This window comes from Bos javanicus, chromosome X (genome assembly GCF_032452875.1).
Source record: "Bos javanicus breed banteng chromosome X, ARS-OSU_banteng_1.0, whole genome shotgun sequence".
In the NCBI taxonomy this organism is placed as follows: domain Eukaryota; kingdom Metazoa; phylum Chordata; class Mammalia; order Artiodactyla; family Bovidae; genus Bos; species Bos javanicus.
Window position 1 is genome coordinate 8,053,543 of NC_083897.1, and position 23,393 is coordinate 8,076,935.

Consider the following 23,393-nt stretch of genomic DNA (forward strand, 5'->3'; position numbering starts at 1 on the left):
TACTAGTAACATCATCTTTCACTTTTAAAAGAGTTCAGGTTTAGAGGATAGATTATCTTGGCCACTCTTCTCATAACCCAACCAGTTCCTTTTAGCATTTATCTTGGTTAAATATTACAGAGCTGTAATTTGGCATCTCTAATGAGGCTGCAATTGTATTTCTTTTCCATTTGAACAGATTGTTCCTTGTCTGTGGGCAATTGATAGCAAAAGTAACTGTAATTAAGGTCTACATGTGCTTAGTATTTTTCATGAACCACCCTCTAGAGGGCACTGTTACATACATTTGAAATGATCCAGTTCCAACAAGTGGACTGTGTTTTACCTGAAAATCATAAACACTTGATGCTCTTAAAGAACACATTGGAACCAACGTTGTGAGTAAAACTTATCTTTTGCAAAGCAGTAGAGAATTATTAAAAATTAGTTCATTAACATTCTGAGCATTTTTTTAATTGTAAAAACTGAATTTTGATGCCTTGAATATACAGTGATCCATTATAACAATTATGCATAGACTTAAGAATCTGCATATGTTATTCTTTCATGTTTTTCCTAATTAATGATTTTACATGGTTAATAATTATAACATTCTGCATCACATAGTTTCATGTTTATATAAAATAAGCACTATAGAATGAATAGTTCTGATCTACTTGTTTAAATATTACTTTCCTTTAAAAGAGAAAACAGAAATGCTGGTTTTTACTTTATGACCTGAATCATGTGATAATATATTCATAGAATTCTAGTATTTAGAATGTTTCTTAGAGATTGTGTGATAACTTTTAAGTCATTAGTGGATAATTTGTTAGCTCCTAATATCAAAAATATATTGCCTGTGTTTCACATTTTAGATTTCCTAATGTAATGTTCTCTTTTTAGAAAAGGTGGACAAGTCCTATTTTCAAGAGAAGATGACTTTTAACAGTTTTGAAGGATCTAAAACTTGTGTACCTGCAGACATCGATAAGGATGAAGAATTTGTAGAAGAGTTTAATAGATTAAAAACTTTTGCTAATTTTCCAAGTAGTAGTCCTGTTTCAGCATCAACGCTAGCACGAGCTGGTTTTCTGTATACTGGGGAAGGAGACACTGTGCGGTGCTTTAGTTGTCATGCAGCAGTAGATAGATGGCAATATGGAGACTCAGCAATTGGAAGACACAGGAGAGTATCCCCAAATTGCAGATTTATCAATGGCTTTTATTTTGAAAACAATGCTGCACAGCCTACATATTCTGGTGTCCAAAATGGTCAGTACAAAGCTGAAAACTACCTGGGAAACAGAAATCATTTTGTTTTAGAAAGGCCATCTGAGACTCATGCACACTATCTTTTGAGAACTGGACAGGTTGTAGATTTATCAGACACCGTATACCCAAGGAACCCTGTCATGTGTAGTGAAGAAGCTAGATTAAAGTCATTTCACAACTGGCCAGACTATGCCCACTTAACCCCAAGAGAGTTAGCTCGTGCTGGACTCTACTACACAGGTATTGATGATCAAGTACAGTGCTTTTGTTGTGGTGGGAAGTTGAAAAATTGGGAACCTTGTGATCGTGCGTGGTCAGAACACAGGCGACACTTTCCTAATTGCTTCTTTGTTTTGGGCCGGAATATTAATATGCAAAGTGAATCCACTGTCGTGAGTTCTGATAGGAATTTCCCAAATTCAACAAATGCTCCAATAAATCCAGCCATGGCAGATTACGAAGCACGGATCATTACATTTGGGACGTGGATGTACTCCGTTAACAAGGAGCAGCTTGCAAGAGCTGGATTTTATGCTTTAGGTAAACTTTATTATAAAACTAGTCTAATAAATAACTTTCCAACTGTCTCAGGGCTCCTAAAAAGTAAATAGATGCCATTTGCCCCCCATACTGGTCATATTTAGGTGTAAGCTGGCATGGTTATTTATGTTAGTAGTATTCTGTGAACCCTTTTGTTAAATCTGTAATATACCACAGGAATTTATGTGGAAAAGACTGCCATATTATGAGTAATATGTATCTTTGTGTAACTGTCTTTTGGGAAAGAATGACATGCAAAAGATGATAGATATCCCTGCTAGAAGCATAGGTCTGATAGTAATACTGACTATAATTTATTGCACACCTATATGTGCTCAGTAGATGTATTACATGCATTTTCTCTGTGCCTCACAACAACCCTGTAAGAAGAGTTAACATGAGAGAATTTACCTTGGCTGATGTTAAAATTGATACCTGCCTTTTGTACATAGACTATATACTTGAAAGCTGCCCTATACATTTGAAAGATGTCTTCTTGCTTAAAATGAGCACTTTCAAATGGACTACTGTAAACATGTCAGTCAGAGAAGGAAATGGCAACCCACCCCAGTATTCATGCCTGGAAAATCCCAGGACGGAAGAGCCTGGTGGGCTACAGTTCATGGGGTCACAGAGTCAGACATGACTGAGTGAGCACAGACATATAAGTAGAGAAGGAAAGGCCATCAGTATGATGGCTTCCAGGAATATTCAGGAAAAATATACCATTATATATCTAACCCATTTACTTTAAAATTGAATAATGCCCCAAACCAAAATATCAATTATTTCTATATTTTATTTATTCAGTATCATAAGACAGTCTTGAAAGTTTATTGTCATATAGCTATAACCTTAGAGAAATTTATCCTGTAATTTCATTATGCTCAACTTTATTGATCTATAGTTTGAAAAAGTAAGTGTAGTATTGATGACCCCAAATGACATGTTCTTAATAAAGTAATTACAAAGTTTTCACATAAAAATTGGGAAATTTTATTTTTGTCTCCTGTAAGTAAGTGTTAGTTGCTCAGTCATGCCCCACTCTTTGCAACCCCATGGACTACAGTCCACCAGGCTCCTCTGTCCATGAGATTTTCCGGGCAAGGATACTGGAGTGGGCTGCCATTTCCTTCTCCAAGGGATCTTCCCAACCCAGGGATCGAACCCTGGTCTCCTGCACTGCAGGCAGATACTTAACCGACTGAGCTACAAGGGAAGCCTCCTGTAAAATACCTCAAATTGAATCAGTAAATTTAGTGTGTGTTTCCTCCTCAAATGATCTTATCTATTACTTAGATGTGAATTCAGATATCTTATTTTAAGGTGTGAGCTTTTCATGTAGTTTATAAATGCTTAATTTTATAGTATTTAAAAGGCTATTTTTGGGTAAGGTTGTAATTGTACAAATACATGTGTTTTTACTTGTGTGTTTCTTAGGTGAAGGTGATAAAGTACAGTGTTTTCACTGTGGAGGAGGGCTAAATGATTGGAAACCCAGTGAAGACCCTTGGGAACAACATGCTAAGTGGTTTCCAGGGTAAGATATTTAAATATTCATTCAGTGACAGGCAGGTTGGCCAGTACATATGCAGCGGGAAGACTTAAACAACTTTTCACCTCAACTATTTTCACCTTCACCAATGGCTTGAAATTCACACCATGTTTATAAAAATGGGGTCACCTACTTTATATACATTAAAAAAAAAAACCAAAACACTTAAGCCTTTTCCGGTGACCAAAACATTCATCATTTATATATCATACCTGTGACATTCAGATGATGCTATTTCTAAACACCAAATTAGGAATGTATGCTTTTGTTGTTGTTGGAAGTAGGCTCTTTAATGATGGGCATGAGAGCCCATGTTATCAAGGAGATTCCTTGAGAACCCATCACACCCTCTAGCAAATATTACTGAATCTCACTGATTCTAAGACATACAGTTGTTCACATTTTCAGCTCTGAAATCAGGACACATCTGGTGGTGGGTCATAATTTAATTGGCAATGGTGATACATAGTATAGTAGTATACATGTATACATACTATACATAGTATAATCATGCTGCTTGCAATCAGTGGCATCTTAGAATGATGACATATTCTAAGTGTCTTTCTACCATCTTGCCTCTTTAAGGCACACAGATGTGTAGTGTACAGTGATGTGAATTTTTGGCCTACAAAATAGTACAACTTAAAACTTCAGAATGATTTGGAAGTCTTAACCTTCAGATCAGTCGCTCAGTCGTGTCCGACTCTTTGCAACCCCATGAATCACAGAAACACTCTTAAAAGGAAAGGCTGAAAGCCTAAAAGATTCCTTTAAAATGTACAATTGGTTAATCTCTAAATAAAACTCGTTAAGATTAACTATTTAAGACTTGTTTTTAAATGTCAAGGTGCTAGTTTAATAACTTGTTTAAAAGCAACGTTCTCAAGTTGATATTTTTGCTCTACTAATATTAGCATATTAAGATAACAAAGGGAACATTTTTTAACATTAAAATGATAGTTGGATAGTCAATTGAGTAACATTTTATTTGGTGGCTCTCTAGAAATATCAAAAAGCAAGTTAACAGAATTAAGATGATTCTATCTTTACTTATACTTTACTAATTGATGAGCTACTAAAGTTTAACCTTCTTTTATTTGTTTAGCTGTAAATATCTGTTAGAAGAGAAGGGAGAAGAATATGTAAACAATATTCATTTAACCCATTCAATTGAGGAGTCTCTGGTAAGTCACATATTGTAGAATACACATTTTCAAATGTTATGTATTTCAAATATTATGTATTACACATTTCTTGGTGTAAAATTCACAGTATAGTATTTTAAATTAATAATGTATCATGAGCCTAAATGGGAGATCTTGAAGAGTGCTTGTTTTTCTTAAGCTGAAGCAAATTTGTGAAAAGGAGATCAGGATGAACCAATTTAAGTATCACTGTAAGCAAAAATGGACTTGAAGAACTAAAACACTTAAATCCCTCAGCCTTCTGAAATTAGACTTGTATAATGTGTTTTGTACTGATAGTTTTAACTTTTCACAGACAGTATTTAAAATCTCAAAAACATACCTAAATTGATAGTGTGGCCTGGGGTGGCTAAGGCATCAGTACTTTGTGTAAAGAGCCCTGGACTAGAATGAGACACAAGAGTTGCCATTATGGCCCTGCCATGAACTGTTTAATCTCCCTGAGCCTCAGCTTCTTGTCTGTAAAGTGAGTGGATTGGAATCTTTTAACTTCGAGCTTCATCAGGCTATGCCTCTTGTGAATATTCATATATTGAATTGGAATAAAGCTAATTTATAAATTCACGATAAACATAATTTTTCAAATTGAGGTAATTGCCTTCTACCAAAAAGAATTCTAACTTACAATTCTTATTTGTATTTTAGGGGAGAACTGTTGAAAGAGCACCATTGTTAACTGAAATAATTGGTAAATATACTTTTTAAAATATTTTAATTTCATTGCCAATATTACAGCTGTTATTTATAAGGTAGAAAGGTAAGCCGATTCTTTCAAGGTATTTTTCTTTGAGATAAGATTGCTATAAACTTAAGAATTAATGAAGTGCCTATACATTTAAGTTGGATATTTATGTATTGGGAACATTCGTTCAGAGGTTGAACAGATTTTCCAAGTTCGAGAGGAACAGCTGTAAGCTGTACATTTTCATTTCTGTTAAAATCCCCCAAAAAAGAGTTAAGTGAATTTTTGTCAACAGAGTTTCTTTAGTTAGCCAAGATCATGAATCCAATGTCCTATTGATGTGCTATTACCATGATCAGCCCTAACCTACCTGTTTCCTTATTGGATGCCTCTTTTTGCCTTCCCAGCTACTTCATAAAGGGGTGTGGTTTGGTTTGTTTATATCCTATTCCCTTTAGAAAGGTAGAGATTTTTTTTTAATCACAAAGATTATTTACTCATCATAGACATCTTTACAGACTAAAAGTGTACAAAGAAAGATGTTAAACAAGAATGATATTATTATCCAACTTTTCAGAGAGGTTAAGTGACCAGCCCACAGTTACATTACAAAGCATTAGTGGTCTTCAGAATCCTACATCACACTACAGATCTCATTCTCAACCTAGTCATCATGTTTTAAATATAATAAAGTTTAGTTTAAAATATGTCTGGTGATTCCCCATTCCCTATACTTATGTTGTTGTTGTTAATCACTAAGTTGTGTCTGACTGTTTTGCGATCCCATGGACTGTAGCCCACCAGGCTCCTCTGTCCGTGGGATTCTCCAGGCAAGAATACTGGAGTGGGTTGCCATTTCCTTCAGGGGATCTTCTTGACCCAGGGATCAAATCCACATCTCCTGCATTGGCAGGCATGTTCTTTACCACTGAGCCACCAGGGAAGCCCTCCCTATACTTAAAGCATCATCTATTTAGTATCTTAAAGATTAGAAGACAAGAGAATACTATATATATACATATATATGCTTTTGACTGAGACTCTTGCTCTGGTTTAGGATTAGTGTTTTTAGTCGATTTGCATTTCCCTGATATCTAAAGGTGTTGGGCATTTTTTTCATATGCTTTTGGGCCATTTGTATATCTTCTTTGGAAAAATGTTCATCTCCTTTGCCTTTTTTTTAGTTGATTACTTGATTTTTTATTATGGACTTGTAATAGTTCTTTATATATTTTAGTTCTTTATACATATAAGTCCCATGTCAAGTATATGATTTGCAAATATTTTCTCCCATCCCATGGGTTGTCTTTTCACTTTCTTTTTAGTGTCCTTAAGAGTTTTATGCTTTTAGCTCTTACATTCAGGTCTGTGATCCATTTTGAATTAATTTTTGTATATGGTATGAGGGAGAGGTTCATCTAACCATCACCCAGATCAGGATACAGAACATCTCTACCACCCTGGAAAGCTCCTTCAGGCCCTTTCACAATCAATATTTACCCCCAAGTTATATCCTAACTTCTGTTACCATAGATTAGATTTGAACGTCTTAAAAATGTAATCATACAATATGTACTCGATTGTCTCTGGTTCATGATTATGTTGATGTTTTGCTTATCATGTCTATGTGATTGATCCATGTTGTCTGTGGAAGTAGTTCATTCTTCTTCCTTGCTATTTAGCATTTGAATATACCACAATTTACTTATCCATTCACCTGATAATGGACACTTGAGTTGTTTCCAGTTTGGGGCTGTTGTAAATAACACTGCTATGAATATTCTTGTGTATGTCTTTGGCGGGTATATGTACTCATCTTTAATACTGAAGAGTGGGGAATTCCTGGAGGCCTAGTGGTTAGGACTTGGAACTTTCACTGTGGGGGGATGGGGGAGGGAGGGGGGGCATGTTCAATCCCTGGTCAGGAAACTAAGATCCCTCAAGCTGCACAGCTTGGAAAAGAAAAAAGGGGAAAAAAAATACCCAAGAGTGTAAGTGATGAGTCGAGGATAGAAGTCTCTTTTAGCACATCACTACACAATCTGGTAAGATTAGTATTCGTCAGGCTAACAAAAGAATAAGAGCTTTGCCCAGAGGAGAGTGAACAAAGGCATGAAGTCAAAGCAGAGAGACTGTCTCCTCCTGGAACTAGAAGTAGTTCCTTTGATTTACACCTAGAAATTGGAAGGCTGAGAGCTCTAGTAAGCTCTTCCCAGGTGGCTCAATTGCTAAAGAATCCACCTGCCAATGCAGGAGATCTCGCAGGTTGGATCCCTGGGTCAGGAAGGTCCCCTGGAGAAGGGCCTGGCAACCCACTCCAGTATTCTTGCCTGAGAAATTCCATAGACAGAAGAGCCTGGCAGGCTGCAGCCCATGGAGTCACAAAAAGTAGACACGACTTAGCGACTAAACACCACCACCACTACCACTACCACAATCTGTAGTCCTACCTCAAGTGTCATTAAAGTGAGTTTCTATTAGGTTTCTTGCCTTATCTAGTCCACCCCACTCAACTGCAGAAACTAAGTCTGAGAGATAGGAAACTGATACATTGAAGGTCACAGACTGGAACTTCTGTTTCCCATGACTTTTTCAAAATAATTGTGGTGATTTGGTAAAGACGTCCACAGTTTCAGAATTTTTGAAGCACTTAACCCTTTTTGTACCTGTTTTACCTTATCTTGTACTATTTGTTATAGTCTTTAAAGCACCTAATCTCAATTCCTAATAGTACAAATACATACTCATTGTACTTTCAACTATTTTAAGATTCTGGAAGTGATTCTTCAGTGCCTAAATATTTCTAAATCCTCTTCCCAAAGCAGCTTTGGTTTGCTGGTTTGGTTTTGATTTTTTGCTTGTTGCTTAAATTTTTCTTTTTAATGATACTCTGCTATTGGGTTGTGTTAATGAAAATAATTAAAGTCTGTGATTTTTTTCCTCACCAATTTTCATTTCAGATGATACAATATTCCAAAATCCTATGGTACAAGAAGCTATACGAATGGGATTCAGTTTCAAGGACATTAAGAAAACAATGGAGGGGAAAATTCAGACATCTGGGAGCAACTATAAATCACTTGAGGTTCTGGTTGCAGATCTAGTGAATGCTCAGAAAGATAATACACAAGATGAATCAAGTCAGACTTCATTACAGAAAGGTATGCATGCCTGTGTTTTAAAAGCAAGATACACCTAGTATTTCATTATGGATAGTATCTTATATGACTATGTGGCCCATGCATTTTCCTCCTCTCGTATTTCCCTTAGGATAAATGTTTTTTTAAACTTTTTATTATGAAAGATGTCAAACATACTCAAAAGTGGAGAGAACAGTACAATGAACCCTCAGATATCCATCAGCCAGCTTCAATAATTGTCAACACTTTTTCAATCTCCCTTTCTTCCCCCAACTTTGATTTTTGCTGTAGTTTTTCAGAGTAAATCCCAGACATCCTGTATACCACTTGCCTATAAATACTTCAATAACTATGTAGGGACTTTTTTTTTTAACATGACCTTAATACTGTGTGTTAATCTATTCAGACTGTTATAATAGTACCGTAGACTGGGTGGCTTAGACAGCAGACATTTGTTTTTCATACTTCCAGAGGCTGGGAAGTCCAAGGTTCAGGCAGATTTGGTTCCTGGTGAAGTCTCTTTTCCAGGCTGGGAGATGGCTGCCTTCTCTATGTCCTCTCTTGGCCAAGAGAGATAGCATTCTGCTTTCTAGTCCACTTATAAGAACATTGATCCCATCATGGAGTCCCATCATCATGACCCCATGTAAACCAAATCACCTTTTGAAGGCCCCACCTCTAAGCACCATCACATAGGGTGTGAGGGCTTCAACATGAGTTTTGGAGAGAAAGACATTTAGCCCATAATATACTATTGTCACAGTTAACAGAATTAACAGTAATTCTATAATATCATCTGAAATTCAGTTGATTTTAATTTTCCTCATCATCTTAAAATGTTTTTACAGTTGATGTGTTCTGATCAGGATCCAAGTAAGATCTACTGATCTATTAATTTTAAAAACTGTAAGTTTATACTCTATTTTAGGTAAAGAACAACAAAGGCTAACTTTTATCATTGTGTGTAGACTCTAAGTTTTTTAGTTGAAACTGCTTGGATTTAGAGTATTTTGCAACTTTCCACATGATATAAATATGTAAAAGGGTCATATTGCTAAATAGAGCTTGAATTAAATGCATTTTAATACTGTGATTCATATACAAAGTGTATTGAATAATGTAGAAGAGAAGTATATAATCATTCTCTAAGCTTTTGACTACCTCTACCAAAAGATGAGAATTCTCTGAGTACTAATGAACTTAAAAGTTAACTTATTTTGTTTTTTACATTCAAGACCCTTTTGATCTTTAAGTTATTTCAGATGCTTTTGAAACATTATTCAGATAATCAAATAAGTCTTAAAGCAGTATAACATTGATGAGTTTTATATTACTCTAGTTGGTGTAGAAGATTCAGCAGAAAGCAGACTACTTTTTTCCTTAAAGATACATTTATTTAAAACCTATAATAGCTCCTCTTGTCTTGGTGATGGTGAAACAAATCATTTGCTTTGTGATACAAGTGACTACGTCATTTTTCCCTGCATCTTCACCACAACTCAAACTTAATTAAGTTTGACAGTAAGGTGTTAGTTTTTATACCTGAAGGTGTTTACAGCAGAAAGATTTAGTGGGTTGCAGTAGGAAGAGAACAAAGGACAGAGTGCATTGGGGGATGTCTCTATTCAACAGGAGTTTGTGGGAGGTTCTCATCATTACCGAGATTACAAGCCGGGGTCGTGTGGGAAAAAGGGCCTAAGTTAATGCCAGTTCTCAAGGGCACACGTTAGAATTCATCAGTTGATGTCTCCTTAGTCTCACAAAATTGAGAGGCAGGTAATTGATACAGGCAAGCTTTTCATGAGGGGGCTGCTGTCTATTTCTCCTCCCAAAGCTGATGAGGAAACACCAGCTCTAAGAATCTTTTAATTCTGTACAAAATAGAGGGTGGGCCTAATTGAAGTAAAAGCAAATAAAATTTATTAGAGAAAATATAATGTTATTGTTACTCACTAAGAAATCCTAGATTCAATACTAGCTTTTATACCATTGTCTCTGTAACAGAGAATACCCCAGTCTTCTAAAGATAGTACCAAATTAGTATCTTTTTCCCTTTCTTTTTAAAAATGACATTGTATGATATAAAGCCCTTTACTTCATGTGTGTGGTAAGATACTTATTTTAATCCTTATATATATATGATAGAAAGTAATGTAAAAATCAAATAACCCGTGCACATTTCTTATCAGTCTGTCTTTCCACATAGATCTGCTCTGATTGGAACATGAATAACATCAGTTTATTCTAGAAGTGGTTTATAATAATGCGGTAAAAATATTAGCAGATACCATGAAAAATTATCTAGCTATTGCCTTTATTGCTATGTGCCAGGTACCTCCCAACCTAGAAGAGGGCATTGTGGCAAGTAGAAGGGGAAAGGTGGCTCAGGAAAGGATGTAGAACCCAGTGGTTACTCTTTAGGCTAGAGTGAAGTAAAAAACTCAGTCTGGAAAAAAATGCCCAGAGCATCACCATCTCAAGTAAGTATATGCACTGTAATATGGAACTGTAAACAGTCAGAACCAAAAGAACCTTAAAGATCCTATAATAATTTTCATTACTTCAGAGAAAACTGAGGTGCTGATGAACTGTTACTCAAGATCACGCAGATATTTGGGAGTGAAATTCCAGTTTCCTGACTTCTGGTCCAGTGTTTATTTTTTTTTTTTAATTGGGAATTCTCCGGTGGTCCTATGGTTAGGACTTGACACTTTTAGTACCAAGGACCCAGATTCAGTCCCTGGTCCCGGAGGTAAGATTCCACAAGTCACGTGGTGTGGCCAAAAAAAAAAGTAAATACACATAAAATTTACCCTCTGAGCCATTTTTAAGTGTATAGTTCAGTAGTTTTAAGTACATTCACATTGTTGTGCAGTCAATCTCCAGAGCTCTTTTCATCTACAAAACTGAAACTCTTTATCTATTAAACAGCTTCCATTTTCCCGTTCCCCTGGCAGCCACCATTCTGCTTTCTGTCTCTGTAAATTTGACTACTGTAGGTATCTGATCCAGTTTCCTTTTTTATTCATTGTAGCATCACATGCAAAAGTAACATGTAAATTAATTGTTTTCCTCTTCATGATTTTTTGGGGGATTACAAAGGTACTTCTAAAAAAACACTTTGAAGGGGTAGTTCCCTCACCCCCAGGACTGGCCTGGGGAAGAGAGACTACCTGAGAGGAGGGAACCCCAAAAGAGACCTGCTGTGGACCCCAGACAAAAGGAATGCCTGGGTACTGGGAGCTGTGAGCATGACAGGAGGAAGTGTAGCGGGACAGGCTCCAGGCACACAGGCAAAGCACGAGAAGACTGGACAAAAAGCCACAAAGTTACTTGGGTTCCTTCTTTTCATTTGCCTTTTTCAGCTTCTGCTGCATGATCTCCGAGTCCTTCTGCTTGTGGCCCACAGCAGAAAGCTTGTAATCTCAGTGTTTTCTCTTAACCAAGTCACTCTGCTTTTCCATATTCCTCTGGCAGGCTGGCTTTCGCTGGCTGCCACAGTCTTGGTGATGGCAGGAATATACACTATTCTTTTTTGGTCAGATGCATCCATATAATATAAATCAGTTTATAATGCCGTCCCTTTACTTTTGTTGTTTGCTATGCCCCGAATGCCTTTTTCCTGTTTGTATACCTCATCTCATTCCCCACTGCACCCCCAATTCCCTAAACCCACTTCGTGAACTTGTCCTTCAAGGCTCAGCTCAAAGGTCACTCTTTGAAGTTTCCCCAAAGACCCATAGCACACTTTGCAGCTTTCTCTTCTCTACTCTCTCTGTTAAAGCATTTGTAACGTTGTTTTGGAACTTTTTCTGTCCCTTCCTATCTGTTAGGCTTCTTGAGGACAGACAGTTTATCTTTCTTATCTCTATGTTCCATATTTGAGTTTTGAATTATGCCCAGGAGGTTGCCTTTTAAGAAAAAAAAGGATCAAATAATCCTTTTCTCCATGACTAGCCAAGAAAACCTTACTGAAGCAATTCTGGTATCTTTTTCCAGGTTAAAACCTTTCACTGGCTCTGGGGCCCTTGGTGTCAAGTCGAAACTCCTTCACATGGGTTACCAAACCCTTCATGATCAGGCTCCTGCTAACCTTCTATAGCCTCATGCTATAATCTCATGCTATTTCCCCTTCACATTCTCTTCCCAAACCTTACCTGTGCACTTGGAGGCCTCATTCTGTTTCTCACCTTGGAGCCTGCCTATATCATTTCCTCTGCCCAGAGCCCTCTTCTCCCACTGCTCTTGTCCCCCAAGGTCTAAGGCCTTCTCCCTCTTCTAGTTTACTCCTACTTATCCTTTAGGACCCAATTTAGGTATAATATTTTCTGGAAGGCCTTCCCTCTGTGTATACATGGATACACAGCCTTCCTATGTTCTTCATAACACATTGTCATTACTTTAATCATTACACTGTATTATAATTTCCTGCCTGCTTGTGTTCCTGACTTGTCTATGAATGATTAGGAGCCCAGGATCTATATATTTGTTAATCTATCTCTAATGCCTAGAACCTAGCTAAGTGTTCCATAAGCATTTGTTGAATAAAATTAAACCACTGTTTCCCAAACTTGTTTTCAAAATAGTGTTCCCCAGAATGTTAAGAGATGTCGTGAAAAAGGAGCTCTGTAGTTAAATAGGGAATACATTTTGAATTTCTAAGAGGGCATATATGCTTTATTATTACTGCCCTCAACTTGATAGTCATGGTTCAGAAATGCCAGTGTGCTCAACCCCAGAAATATTAGATTGAGTGAATGGGGCCAAGGAATCTATTGGTTGTTTTTTTTTTTTTAAATACCCCTAGTGATTCTCATGTGAAGCTAAATTTGGAAACCACTGCTATATAGTGATCACAAAGATTGTTAAAATATGTAATGCATTTGGAATCGTGCCTAGCACAAAGTAGAAGTGCTATATTACTTTTAACTGCTGCTATTGCTGACCCAGATAATCACGATGGTGTGATCACTGACCTAGAGCCAGACATCCTGGAATGTGAAGTCAAGTGGGCCTTAGAGAGCATCACTATGAACAAAGCTAGTGGAGGTGACAGAATTCCAGTTGAGCTATTCCAAATCCTGAAAGATGATGCTGTGAAAGTGCTGCACTCAATATGCCAGCAAATTTGGAAAACTCAGCAGTGGCCACAGGACTGGAAAAGGTCAGTTTTCATAACAGTCCCAAATAAAGGCAATGCCAAAGAATGCTCAAACTACCGCACAATTGCACTCATCTCACACGCTAGTAAAGTAATGCTCAAAATTCTCCAAGCCAGGCTTCAGCAATATGTGAACCATGAACTTCCAGATGTTCAAGCTGGTTTTAGAAAAGGCAGAGGAACCAGAGATCAAATTGCCAACATCCGCTGGATCATGGAAACAGCAAGAGAGTTCCAGAAAAGCATCTATTTTTGCTTTATTGACTATGCCAAAGCCTTTGACTGGGTGGATCACAATAAACTGTAGAAAATTCTGAAAGAGATGGAAATACCAGACCACCTGATCTGCCTCTTGAGAAATTTGTATGCAGGTCAGGAAGCAACAGTTAGAACTGGACATGGAACAACAGACTGGTTCCAAATAGGAAAAGGAGTACGTCAAGGCTGTATATCGTCACCCTGCTTATTTAACTTAGATGCAGAGTACATCATGAGAAACACTGGACTGGAAGAAACACAAGCTGGAATCAAGATTGCCGGGAGAAATATCAATAACCTCAGATATGCAGATGACACCACCCTTATGGCAGAAAGTGAAGAAAAACCTAAAGAGCCTCATGATGAACATGAATGTGAAAAAGTTGGCTTAAAGCTCAGCATTCAGAAAACGAAGATCATGGCATCTGGACCCATCACTTCATGGGAAATAGATGGGAAACAGTGGAAATAGTGTCAGACTTTATTTTTCTGGGCTCCAAAATCACTACAGATGGTGATTGCAGCCATGAAATTAAAAGACGCTTACTCCTTGGAAGGAAAGTTATGACCAACCTAGATAGCATATTCAAAAGCAGAGACATTACTTTGCCAACAATGGTTCGTCTAGTCAAGGCTATGGTTTTTCCAGTAGTCATGTATGGATGTGAGAGTTGGACTGTGAAGAAGGCTGAGTGCTGAAGAATTGATGCTTTTGAACTGTGGTGTTGGAGAAGACTCTTGAGAGTCCCTTGGACTGCAAGGAGATCCAACCAGTCCATTCTGAAGGAGATCAGCCCTGGGATTTCTTTGGAAGGAATGATGCTAAAGCTGAAACTCCAGTACTTTGGCCACCTCATGCGAAGAGTTGACTCATTGGAAAAGACTCTGATGCTGGGAGGGATTGGGGGCAGGAGGAGAAGGGAACGACAGAGGATGACATGGCTGAATGGCATCACTGACTCGATGGACATGAGTCTCAGTGAACTCCGGGTGTTAGTGATGGACAGAGAGGCCTGGCGTGCTGCGATTCATGGGGTCGCAAAGTGTTGGACACGACTGAGCGACTGATCTGATCTGATCTGATCGCTGATGTTGTTGTCATAGTTATATATGATTGTTAAACATATTTTTGTGCCGCATTTGTTAACATTTCTCAAAACTAAGCTTGACAAAGGCTGAATTAAACAAGAACTTCAGTGCCACCTGTATATTGATGACGCCCAGGTTTCTATCTTTAGCCCTGATTTCTTCTGACCTTAAGACCTAACGCTCCGATCGCCTACTGGACATTTTTATATGGATGCCCTGCAAACACCTCAGAAATATCTTAAAAATCCCAAACCTGTACCTCCATTTTTATTTCCTATTGGCACTACCATCCCCTTGTCAGCCATGCTAGAAATCTTGAAATCAACTTTATTTCCTCTTTCTTCCTCATCCTTCACATCCAATCACTAAATCCTACTTGTCCCATTTCATAAGTGGCCCTCCACTTCCATCTCTTAATTTCTGGAATAAGCCGTGCCCTTTCGATATGCTGCTACTTTTACCTAACCCTTGCTTCTCTGCTTAGCAGATTTCTGTTTTTAAATGTCACTCTTCCACCTCCCCACTTCCCCACCCAACAGCCACCAACCGGTGGAACTTTCCCCACCTAACCTGAACAAAAGAACTTGTTCTGTTACCTTGTCCCAGAGCACTTTGTAACTTTATTACAGAACTTATCACTTTGTACTTTGTGCTTGCTTCTGTAGCCTCAGCTCACGTCCTTCTCTCCCACTAGGCTGTGAACTGCTTAAGAGTAGATGCCATGTGTGAGTTATCCCATCTCCTGACACTTGATCAGCGTCTGGCACATAGTAGGGGTTCACACTGTTTCAGTGAATTTAACCAACTCAGAAAGTCTAAAATTAACACGTTTTTTTCTCTTTGTACAGACATTAGTACTGAAGAGCAGCTAAGGCTCCTACAAGAGGAGAAGCTTTGCAAAATCTGTATGGATAGAAATATTGCTGTCGTCTTTATTCCTTGTGGACATCTGGTCACTTGTAAACAGTGTGCTGAAGCAGTTGACAAGTGTCCCATGTGCTACACAGCCATTACTTTGAGGCAAAAAATTTTCATGTCGTAATCTAACTACAGTAGGCATCTTATGTTCTTATTACCCTGATTGAATGTGTGATGTGAACCAACTTGAAGAAATCAGCATTGAATTCCATTAGCATTTGCTGCCAAGTAGGAAGAAAGTGTAAACTGCAATGTTATAGTTGGCAGTCTAAAATTTGAATTTCTGGATTTTTCAGGATGTTAACTGTATTAGCTGTTCTGTTTTTCTCCCACTGTTATTTAATTGAAACCCTAGACTAAGAAGCATCATATTGTAACTGATCACAATGTGTGTTTTATAGTACACTGACTTAGTTTTCTAAAGGTAAGTGAATTAATCAGTTGAATTTTTCATTCATTTTGGATAGGCTTAACAAATAGAGCATTCTGTATGAATGGAGATTAGAGTTAATCTTCCCAATCACATAATTTGTTTTGTGTGAAAAAGGAATGAACTGTTTCACACTGATGGAAAGATGGAAATGATTTTTAGATGTTTGTGTTTTAGGATTTTGTCCATTTTCTTTTAAATTATACACATGTACTTGGGTGGATGATTTTTTTTTAATGATTTTGCCATTGTTAAAAGGGTATTTAATGATTGACTACCTTTTAGCCTACATGTACTGACATAAAAAGACATGAGAGGTATATTAAGTGTAAAATCAAATGGCAAAACACTATGTGTAGAATGAGCCAAGTGAAGGTGTGTCTATTTTATATACATATAGAACAGAAGATTGGAAAGATAGGCACCAAACTGTTAAATGTGGTTTCTCTTGAAAGGGGGTGGGGGGATGGGTCCCAGAGGGGCTTTATAAGGGCCTTTCACTTTCTACTTTTTTCATTTTGTTCTGTTTGAATTTTTTATAAGTATTATTACTTTTGTAATCAAAATTTTTAGAAAGTATTTTGCTGATTTAAAGGCTTAGGCATGTTCAAACGCCTGCAAAACTACTTATTGCTCAGCTTTAGTTTTCCTAATCCAAGAAGGCAGGGCAGTTAACCTTTTTGGTGCCAATGTGAAATTTAAATGTATATGTTTTTCCTGCTTCGTGGATAAAAAATATTTCTGAGTGGTAGTTTTCTGACAGGTAGACCATGTCTTCTCTTGTTTAAAAATAAATATTCCTGATTTTGTAAAATGAAATATAAAATATGTCTCAGATCTTCCAATTAATTAGTAAGGATTCATCTTTAATCCTTGCTAGTTTAAGCCTGCCTAAGTCACTTTACTAAAAGATCTTTGTTAACCCAGTATTTTAAACATCTGTCAGCTTATGTAGGTAAAAGTAGAAGCATGTTTGTACACTGCTCGTAGTTATAGTAACAGCTTTCCATGTTGAGATTCTCGTATCTTGTATCTTAAAGTTTCATGTGAATTTTTACCGTTAGGATGCTTAAGATGTATATAGGATAAAATGTCAAGTCTTCACCTAAGTTTTTTGTTTTCTTGTCTAGTAATAGTAGCAGATACTTCTGGAATGTTCTCCCAAGATCCTTAAAAACTTCTTGGAAATTATAAAATACTGACAAGAAAAGAAGAATAGTTTTTTGAATATTAAAGAGAAAATAAAGCTTGAGTAAGAATCAATATAGGTTAAAAAGATAAAAGTCTAAAAATGCTTCATAGAACACCCAGGCAAAGATCCTCACAACAACCTGTTGTAGAGGTGAGTGAGGCATTTTACTGTAGAGAAAAGGTTGAGAGTAAAACTGTCAGAAGTTATATTTTTGTTGTATTTTCTAAGAGAAAGAGTATTGTTATGTTCTCTTAACCTCTGTTAATTACTACTTTGATATTCATTTAAAGCATTGCAAATTTAAATGAGAATCTTTATTTTTTTAATTAAAAAAAAATTTTTTTTTATTTTTATTTTTTCCACTGATGTCTGGCTACAAACCATTCTTAGTGCCCACGGTTCTGAGCACTGAGCGTAGAAATAGCCGCCTCCTCTCTGCCCCAACGGCACGGGCGCAGCAGGGCGGCCACACCCGTGGTGCCGGCAAGTCCGGCATCTGCAGGGCAGTAGGAATCTTTAAAGTCAAATAATGACCACCCTGTTTTTGTTGTACTATGTAAATCCTCAGTTCTTTACTTTTGCACTTTCTTCCATTTAGATTTAGTTATATATTCATTAAAAGTTAAATTTTATATGTATAATCTAAGCTTTAAATTTAAACTTAAATTACAAGGGGAGAAAAGTGTTAAAGGTTTAAAAATGTGTTTTCCAGGACACGTCAGCTCCAAGTCAGGTAGTTGGTTCAATCTAGTTGTTGTCCAAGGACTGAATTGTTTTAACATAAGGTTTTCCAGTTCTGGGAGCCTCAGTTCTTTAAAACTCTTTTAAAATTTGTATGTTTAGATTTAAGCAAGACCTTTTTACTCCCCATCAGTTGTGAGATTTAATGCATGAAGCTGATGTGGCTAACAAGTTTATTTTAACAATTGTTTAGAAATGCTGTTGCTTCAGGTTCTTAAATCACTCAACGCTCCAACTTCTAATCAAATTTTTAAAGACTTACCAATGTTTGCCTGTGTTTGCACTATAAAAAGCACTGGATCCTTCCCATCTATTTGTGCAAAGAATGATCACTTGCAAGGTCAAAAATATAGCCAGATCCAAATCTCTGCCTCCCCCTTCCCAAAATAGTTCTCAGTATCTCCATGTACACTTCCTTTTCTGTATAAAGTTCACTCTAAGATTTCAAAGGCACCGCCTGTTTTACTACATTTTAGTCATGTGAAGAGTCAAGTTGTTTTGTAATAAATAATTGTCTTTATTCATAATAATCTGGTGTGCTAATCAAAAGCCTTGTCTTAATTTTTGAGAAATGAGTTTAGTGTTTATAAAGTAAATTCCAGTTTGTTAAGTAATGGCTTTGTATTACCTTTCCTGCTAGATTTTTGTTTATTTTCCCTTGGGTTAGGGGCTAAGATGGAGTAGGATGGGGGTAGTGAATGTATGTGATGTGATTTGGCCTTGTGTATTACAATCCTTTGTTGTTTTATCACTTAAATGTTGGTAGTTTTCTTCCTGGTTTTCATTTTAGTGGATAAAATTGGTATTTTGAACTCTGAATGGAGACTACCACCACAGCATTAGTTCCACATATTGAACCCTTTAGACTGAAATGATTGTTTTATTTCCTGATTACCCAGTTGGTTGAATATGGGGGAAAAGGGGTGGAGGGGGTGGAGAAATAGGATAGGTTGTATATCGTTTCTATTAGAGAAAGAAGAAAATGGGACTGAATATTTGACAGATATGGTTTTTAGCCACATCTGGCTTAGAAAAGAAGAAAAGAGGTAACCATTTCTTCATCTGTGAAATGCAAATAGTACCTGTCTTAAAAAATTATAAGAGTTGAGGAGACCGTATGTGTAAAATACTTGTTATAAATGTTAATTCCCTTCCTAACACTTTTTTACCTTCCATGGATTTGCCTTGACTCTGGAAATTAGGGCTAAAACTTAGATAATAACTCTTTCACTGACTCTTAATTCATCTTTTTTGTTTGTCATAGTTAAGATGCAAATTGCAGTACACAAGTAGGTCAAATCCTTAAAAATATTTAAATTCCTTTTTTAAAAACTTGAAACAATATTCTTACCAAAGTTAGTTGAGTTTTTCTAATAGAAACAATTGGCTTAGTCCCACTTTTATAGTCAGTTTCAGTTTGACTTATAAACTTAGCACAATGTGAATTTCACTTGCAGCACAACAGAATCATAGGATGTCAGAGCTAGAAGTGACCTTAGAGAGTATCTAATTCATTCCCCTTGTTTTAAGATGAACCATCTGAGGCTCAATGGTGAAATGATGTGTTCAAAGCTATATAACTAATCAGTGATAGCCCAGGCTGGAACATAGTTTGATGGTGAAAAACTTCAAGCTACCTCTCCAGGGAGGTCTCAAATGTTTATTTTTTCAACTATTCTTTATTCTATACCATAACATTCACTACATATTAAATGACACTTTAATACAGTAGGACAATCTTAAATACATATGGCTTCAAATTATACAATATTGCATTAATGTTTCGGGGGTAAGATTCTTATTTGAAGTCTAAAGTTTGCAGAAATGCATATAGATTTTTTTTCATTTACTACATTCTTCTTGTGTAGCATTGTGTATCGTTTAAAATTACTATGTAAGTATATTTTGTCATTCTGTCTATACTTAGCAACAAATTTGCATTTTTATTTGATGTAACAATTGCTTTAATGTAATTTTTGTTAGAAGATTTTGCATTACCTTTATACTTTATATCTAACCTGACAGAATGACTGATTCTTATGTCATTGTAATAGTGTTGTAAATAATCACGTGAAATGTGTGAGATAGAGTACTATATTTGTAAATATAATTTTATGGCTGTTTTCATTTAGTAGAAACTTTTCCATCAGTATGGAAAACTAAGAAAATTGCTTTCTACTGTATAATCTGGCAGTTATCATAGATTAAAGCTTATTTTTCTGTGAATAAAAACTTATCCAATAAAGCACTATTCTTTAAAATGATATCTTATTACTTTGTATTTGTTTCACTTCCTCAGAAAAAAATAAAATAGCTCTCTTAAAAATATTAATACTAAAATGCAACTTCCCAAATATATCCTATGCCATTATTGCGCCACACATTAAGGTATATATCAAGTCATGTGATATTAAGAAAAAAAAGACATCTGCTTTCACATTAGTTTATAGAATTCTATAAGTACATGAAAAGTTTATTTTTAGTTTTGTGTAAAAATATGAAACTCCCTCTCCACAAAGATTGGCCTGGTTGACTCAAGAGATAACTATAGTCACCTTAACAAGGCTTGAATAAGCAAGAGACCTAAAAAGCCACTGTCCCTTTGAGGCAGGCAGCAGAGAAGGATTTTGTGAGTCTACAGAAGCAGCTGCCCAGAGTTTCAGAAACTGCAAGCAAATCTGGTGGGATAAAAAGTAAGGGAATTGCAATTATCCTTCAATAAAAAATAATTAGAAAAAAAGTGAGGAAATAAAGGCTTCTCAAAGGGAGAGGGAAATTTAGAAAAGGGCATTTCAAGTGCTATTTCCCCTACCCCTGAGTTGTATTTCAGGCCTAGTCTGAGACATTACTTTGCCAACAAAGGTCCGTCTAGTCAAGGCTATGGTTTTTCCAGTAATCATGTATGGATGTGAGAGTTGGACTGTGAAGAAGGCTGAGCACCGAAGAATTGATGCTTTTGAACTGTGGTGCTGGAGAAGACTCTTGAGAGTCCCTTGGACTGCAAGGAGATCCAACCAGTCCATTCTGACGGAGATCAGCCCAGGGATTTCTTTGGAGGGAATGATGCTAAAGCTGAAACTCCAGTACTCTGGCCACCTTATGCGAAGAGTTGACTCATTGGAAAAGACTCTGATGCTGGGAGGGATTGGGAGCAGGAGGAGAAGGGGACGCCAGAGGATGAGATGGCTGGATGGCATCACTGACTCGATGGACTTGAGTCTGAGTGAACTCCGGGAGTTTGTGATGGACAGGGAGGCCTGGCGGGCTGCGATTCGTGGGGTCACAAAGAGTTGGACATGACTGTGCGACTGAACTGATCTGAACTGAACTGTATTGTTTAGTTGCTAAGCTAAGCTGTGTCTGACTTTCTTACAGACCCTGGGGACTGTAGCCCACCAGGCTTCTGTCCATGGGATTTCCCAGGTGAGAATACTCAGTGGGTTGCCATTTCCTTCTCCATGGGATCTTCCCAACCCAGGGATCAAACCCATGTCTCCTGCATTCGCAGGTGGGTTCTTTACCACTGAGCCACCAGGGAAGCCCCATCTGTATAGTGACTGATTATCAAATTCTTGACTGTTACCACTGTTATCTGAGATATACCATAAGACTGTTGTAAATGCAGTCCACATTTCTTACATGTCAACTATACTTTAAATGAATATTGATGAAGATGTGAATTTTCAAAGCTTTCTCTTACAAAAATTTTCAAACTTACATAAAAGTAGAAACAAAAATATAATGAACCTTGTAATCATCATTCAGCTTCAACAAATAACATTTTGCCAGTCTTGTTTCATCTAGGACTCTCTATCCTTTTATTTTTAAAATTTATTTATTTTTGATATATTTTAAAGTAAATCCTAGACATTATGTTATTTCTCCTATAGCTACTTTGTTATATACCTATACAGGATTAGAACATTTTTTAAATTGAATTTTTAACTTGCCACTATTACTGCTAAATTTTAAAGGACATCTAAATAATAATTAAGATCAACTTTATTCCCGTTTCCCCTATTTGAAGATTAAGGTAAATAAACATGCTCAAAACTGATACTATAATTTAAAAAATACTTTTAGGGAGTTCCATGGTGGTCCAGTGTTAGGACTCCATGCTTTCATTGCCATGGCTACGGTGCAGTCCCTGGTTGGGGAGCTAAATCCCGCAAGCCACGTAGCATGACCAAACAAAAAAAAAGAAATTTTTTTAATGATGTTCTCACCATTTCATTTGTAGTTTGCTTATAAATTATAGAATAAATGCGGTACTTATTAGAAGTTGGTAGGCTAATTTGCAACAATGTAGATGGACCTAGAGAGTATTATACTTAGTGACATAAGTCGAGAAAGAAAAACACTGGATGATATCACTTATATGTAGAATCTAAAAAATAAAATCTATGTATATAACAACAGAAACAGACTCAGAGATATAGAGAACAAACTAGGAGAGAGGGAGGGTGTAGGGGGTAAGATAGGGGTATGGGATTAAGAGATACAAACTAGTATGTATAAAATAAATAAGCAGCAAGGAATATTATACAGCATAGGAAAATATAGCCATTGTTTTTTAATAACTTTAAATGGAGTATAATCTATAAAAATATTGAATTGTGGTGTTGTACACTTGAAACTAATATTGTAAGTCAACTATACTTCTATTTAAACATTTTAAAATTATAATTACAATAAAGGTAGGCTAACTGTGTGGTGTATGGATACCTCAGTTCAGTTCAGTCGCTCAGTCGTGTCCGACTCTGCGACCCCATGAACTGCAGCACGCCAGGCCTCCCTGTCCATCACCAACTCCCGGAGTTCACTCAGACTCACGTCCATCGAGTCGGTGGTGCCATCCAGCCATCTCATCCTCTGTCGTCCCCTCTCCTCCTGCCCCCAATCCCTCCCAGCATCAGAGTCTTTTCCAGTGAGTCAACTCTTCGCATGAGGTGGCCAAAGTACTGGAGTTTGAGCTTTAGCATCATTCCTTCCAAAGAACACCTGGGACTGATTTCCTTTAGAATGGACTGGTTGGATCTCCTTGCAGTCCAAGGGACTCTCAAGAGTCTTCTCCAACAGCACAGTTCAAAAGCATCAATTCTTCGGCGCTCAGCCTTCTTCACAGTCCAACTCTCACATTCATACATGACTACTGGAAAAACCATAGCCTTGACTAGATGGACCTTTGTTGGCAAAGTAATGTCTCTGCTTTTGGATATGCTATCTAG

At 36.9% G+C, this 23,393-nt stretch overlaps 1 protein-coding gene and 1 non-coding gene across 9 annotated transcripts in view; one reads left to right on the plus strand and one right to left on the minus strand.

Annotated features, from left to right (window-relative positions):
* XIAP (X-linked inhibitor of apoptosis) overlaps positions 1–20,429 on the plus strand; it is a 39,960-nt gene extending 19,531 nt beyond the window's left edge. For 4 of the 8 annotated variants that reach the window (XM_061409507.1, XM_061409510.1, XM_061409508.1 and 1 more), the window contains 6 exons: positions 886–1,794; positions 3,235–3,334; positions 4,455–4,533; positions 5,200–5,242; positions 8,197–8,397; positions 10,943–13,281. In XM_061409507.1, the coding sequence (XP_061265491.1) occupies positions 918–1,794; positions 3,235–3,334; positions 4,455–4,533; positions 5,200–5,242; positions 8,197–8,397; positions 10,943–11,172 (1,530 nt within the window). In that variant the 5' untranslated portion in view covers positions 886–917 and the 3' untranslated portion in view covers positions 11,173–13,281. Of the gene's footprint in view, positions 1–178; positions 378–885; positions 1,795–3,234; positions 3,335–4,454; positions 4,534–5,199; positions 5,243–8,196; positions 8,398–10,942; positions 13,282–15,732 lie in introns of those variants that run through there. The other 4 variants (XM_061409513.1, XM_061409514.1, XM_061409509.1 and 1 more) reach the window with 3 other exon arrangements.
* Positions 17,788–17,921, minus strand: LOC133243602 (small nucleolar RNA SNORA43). Its single transcript, XR_009735152.1, has one exon. It is a non-coding gene; the product is annotated as a small nucleolar RNA SNORA43 (small nucleolar RNA).
* Positions 20,430–23,393: the final 2,964 nt, after the last annotated feature.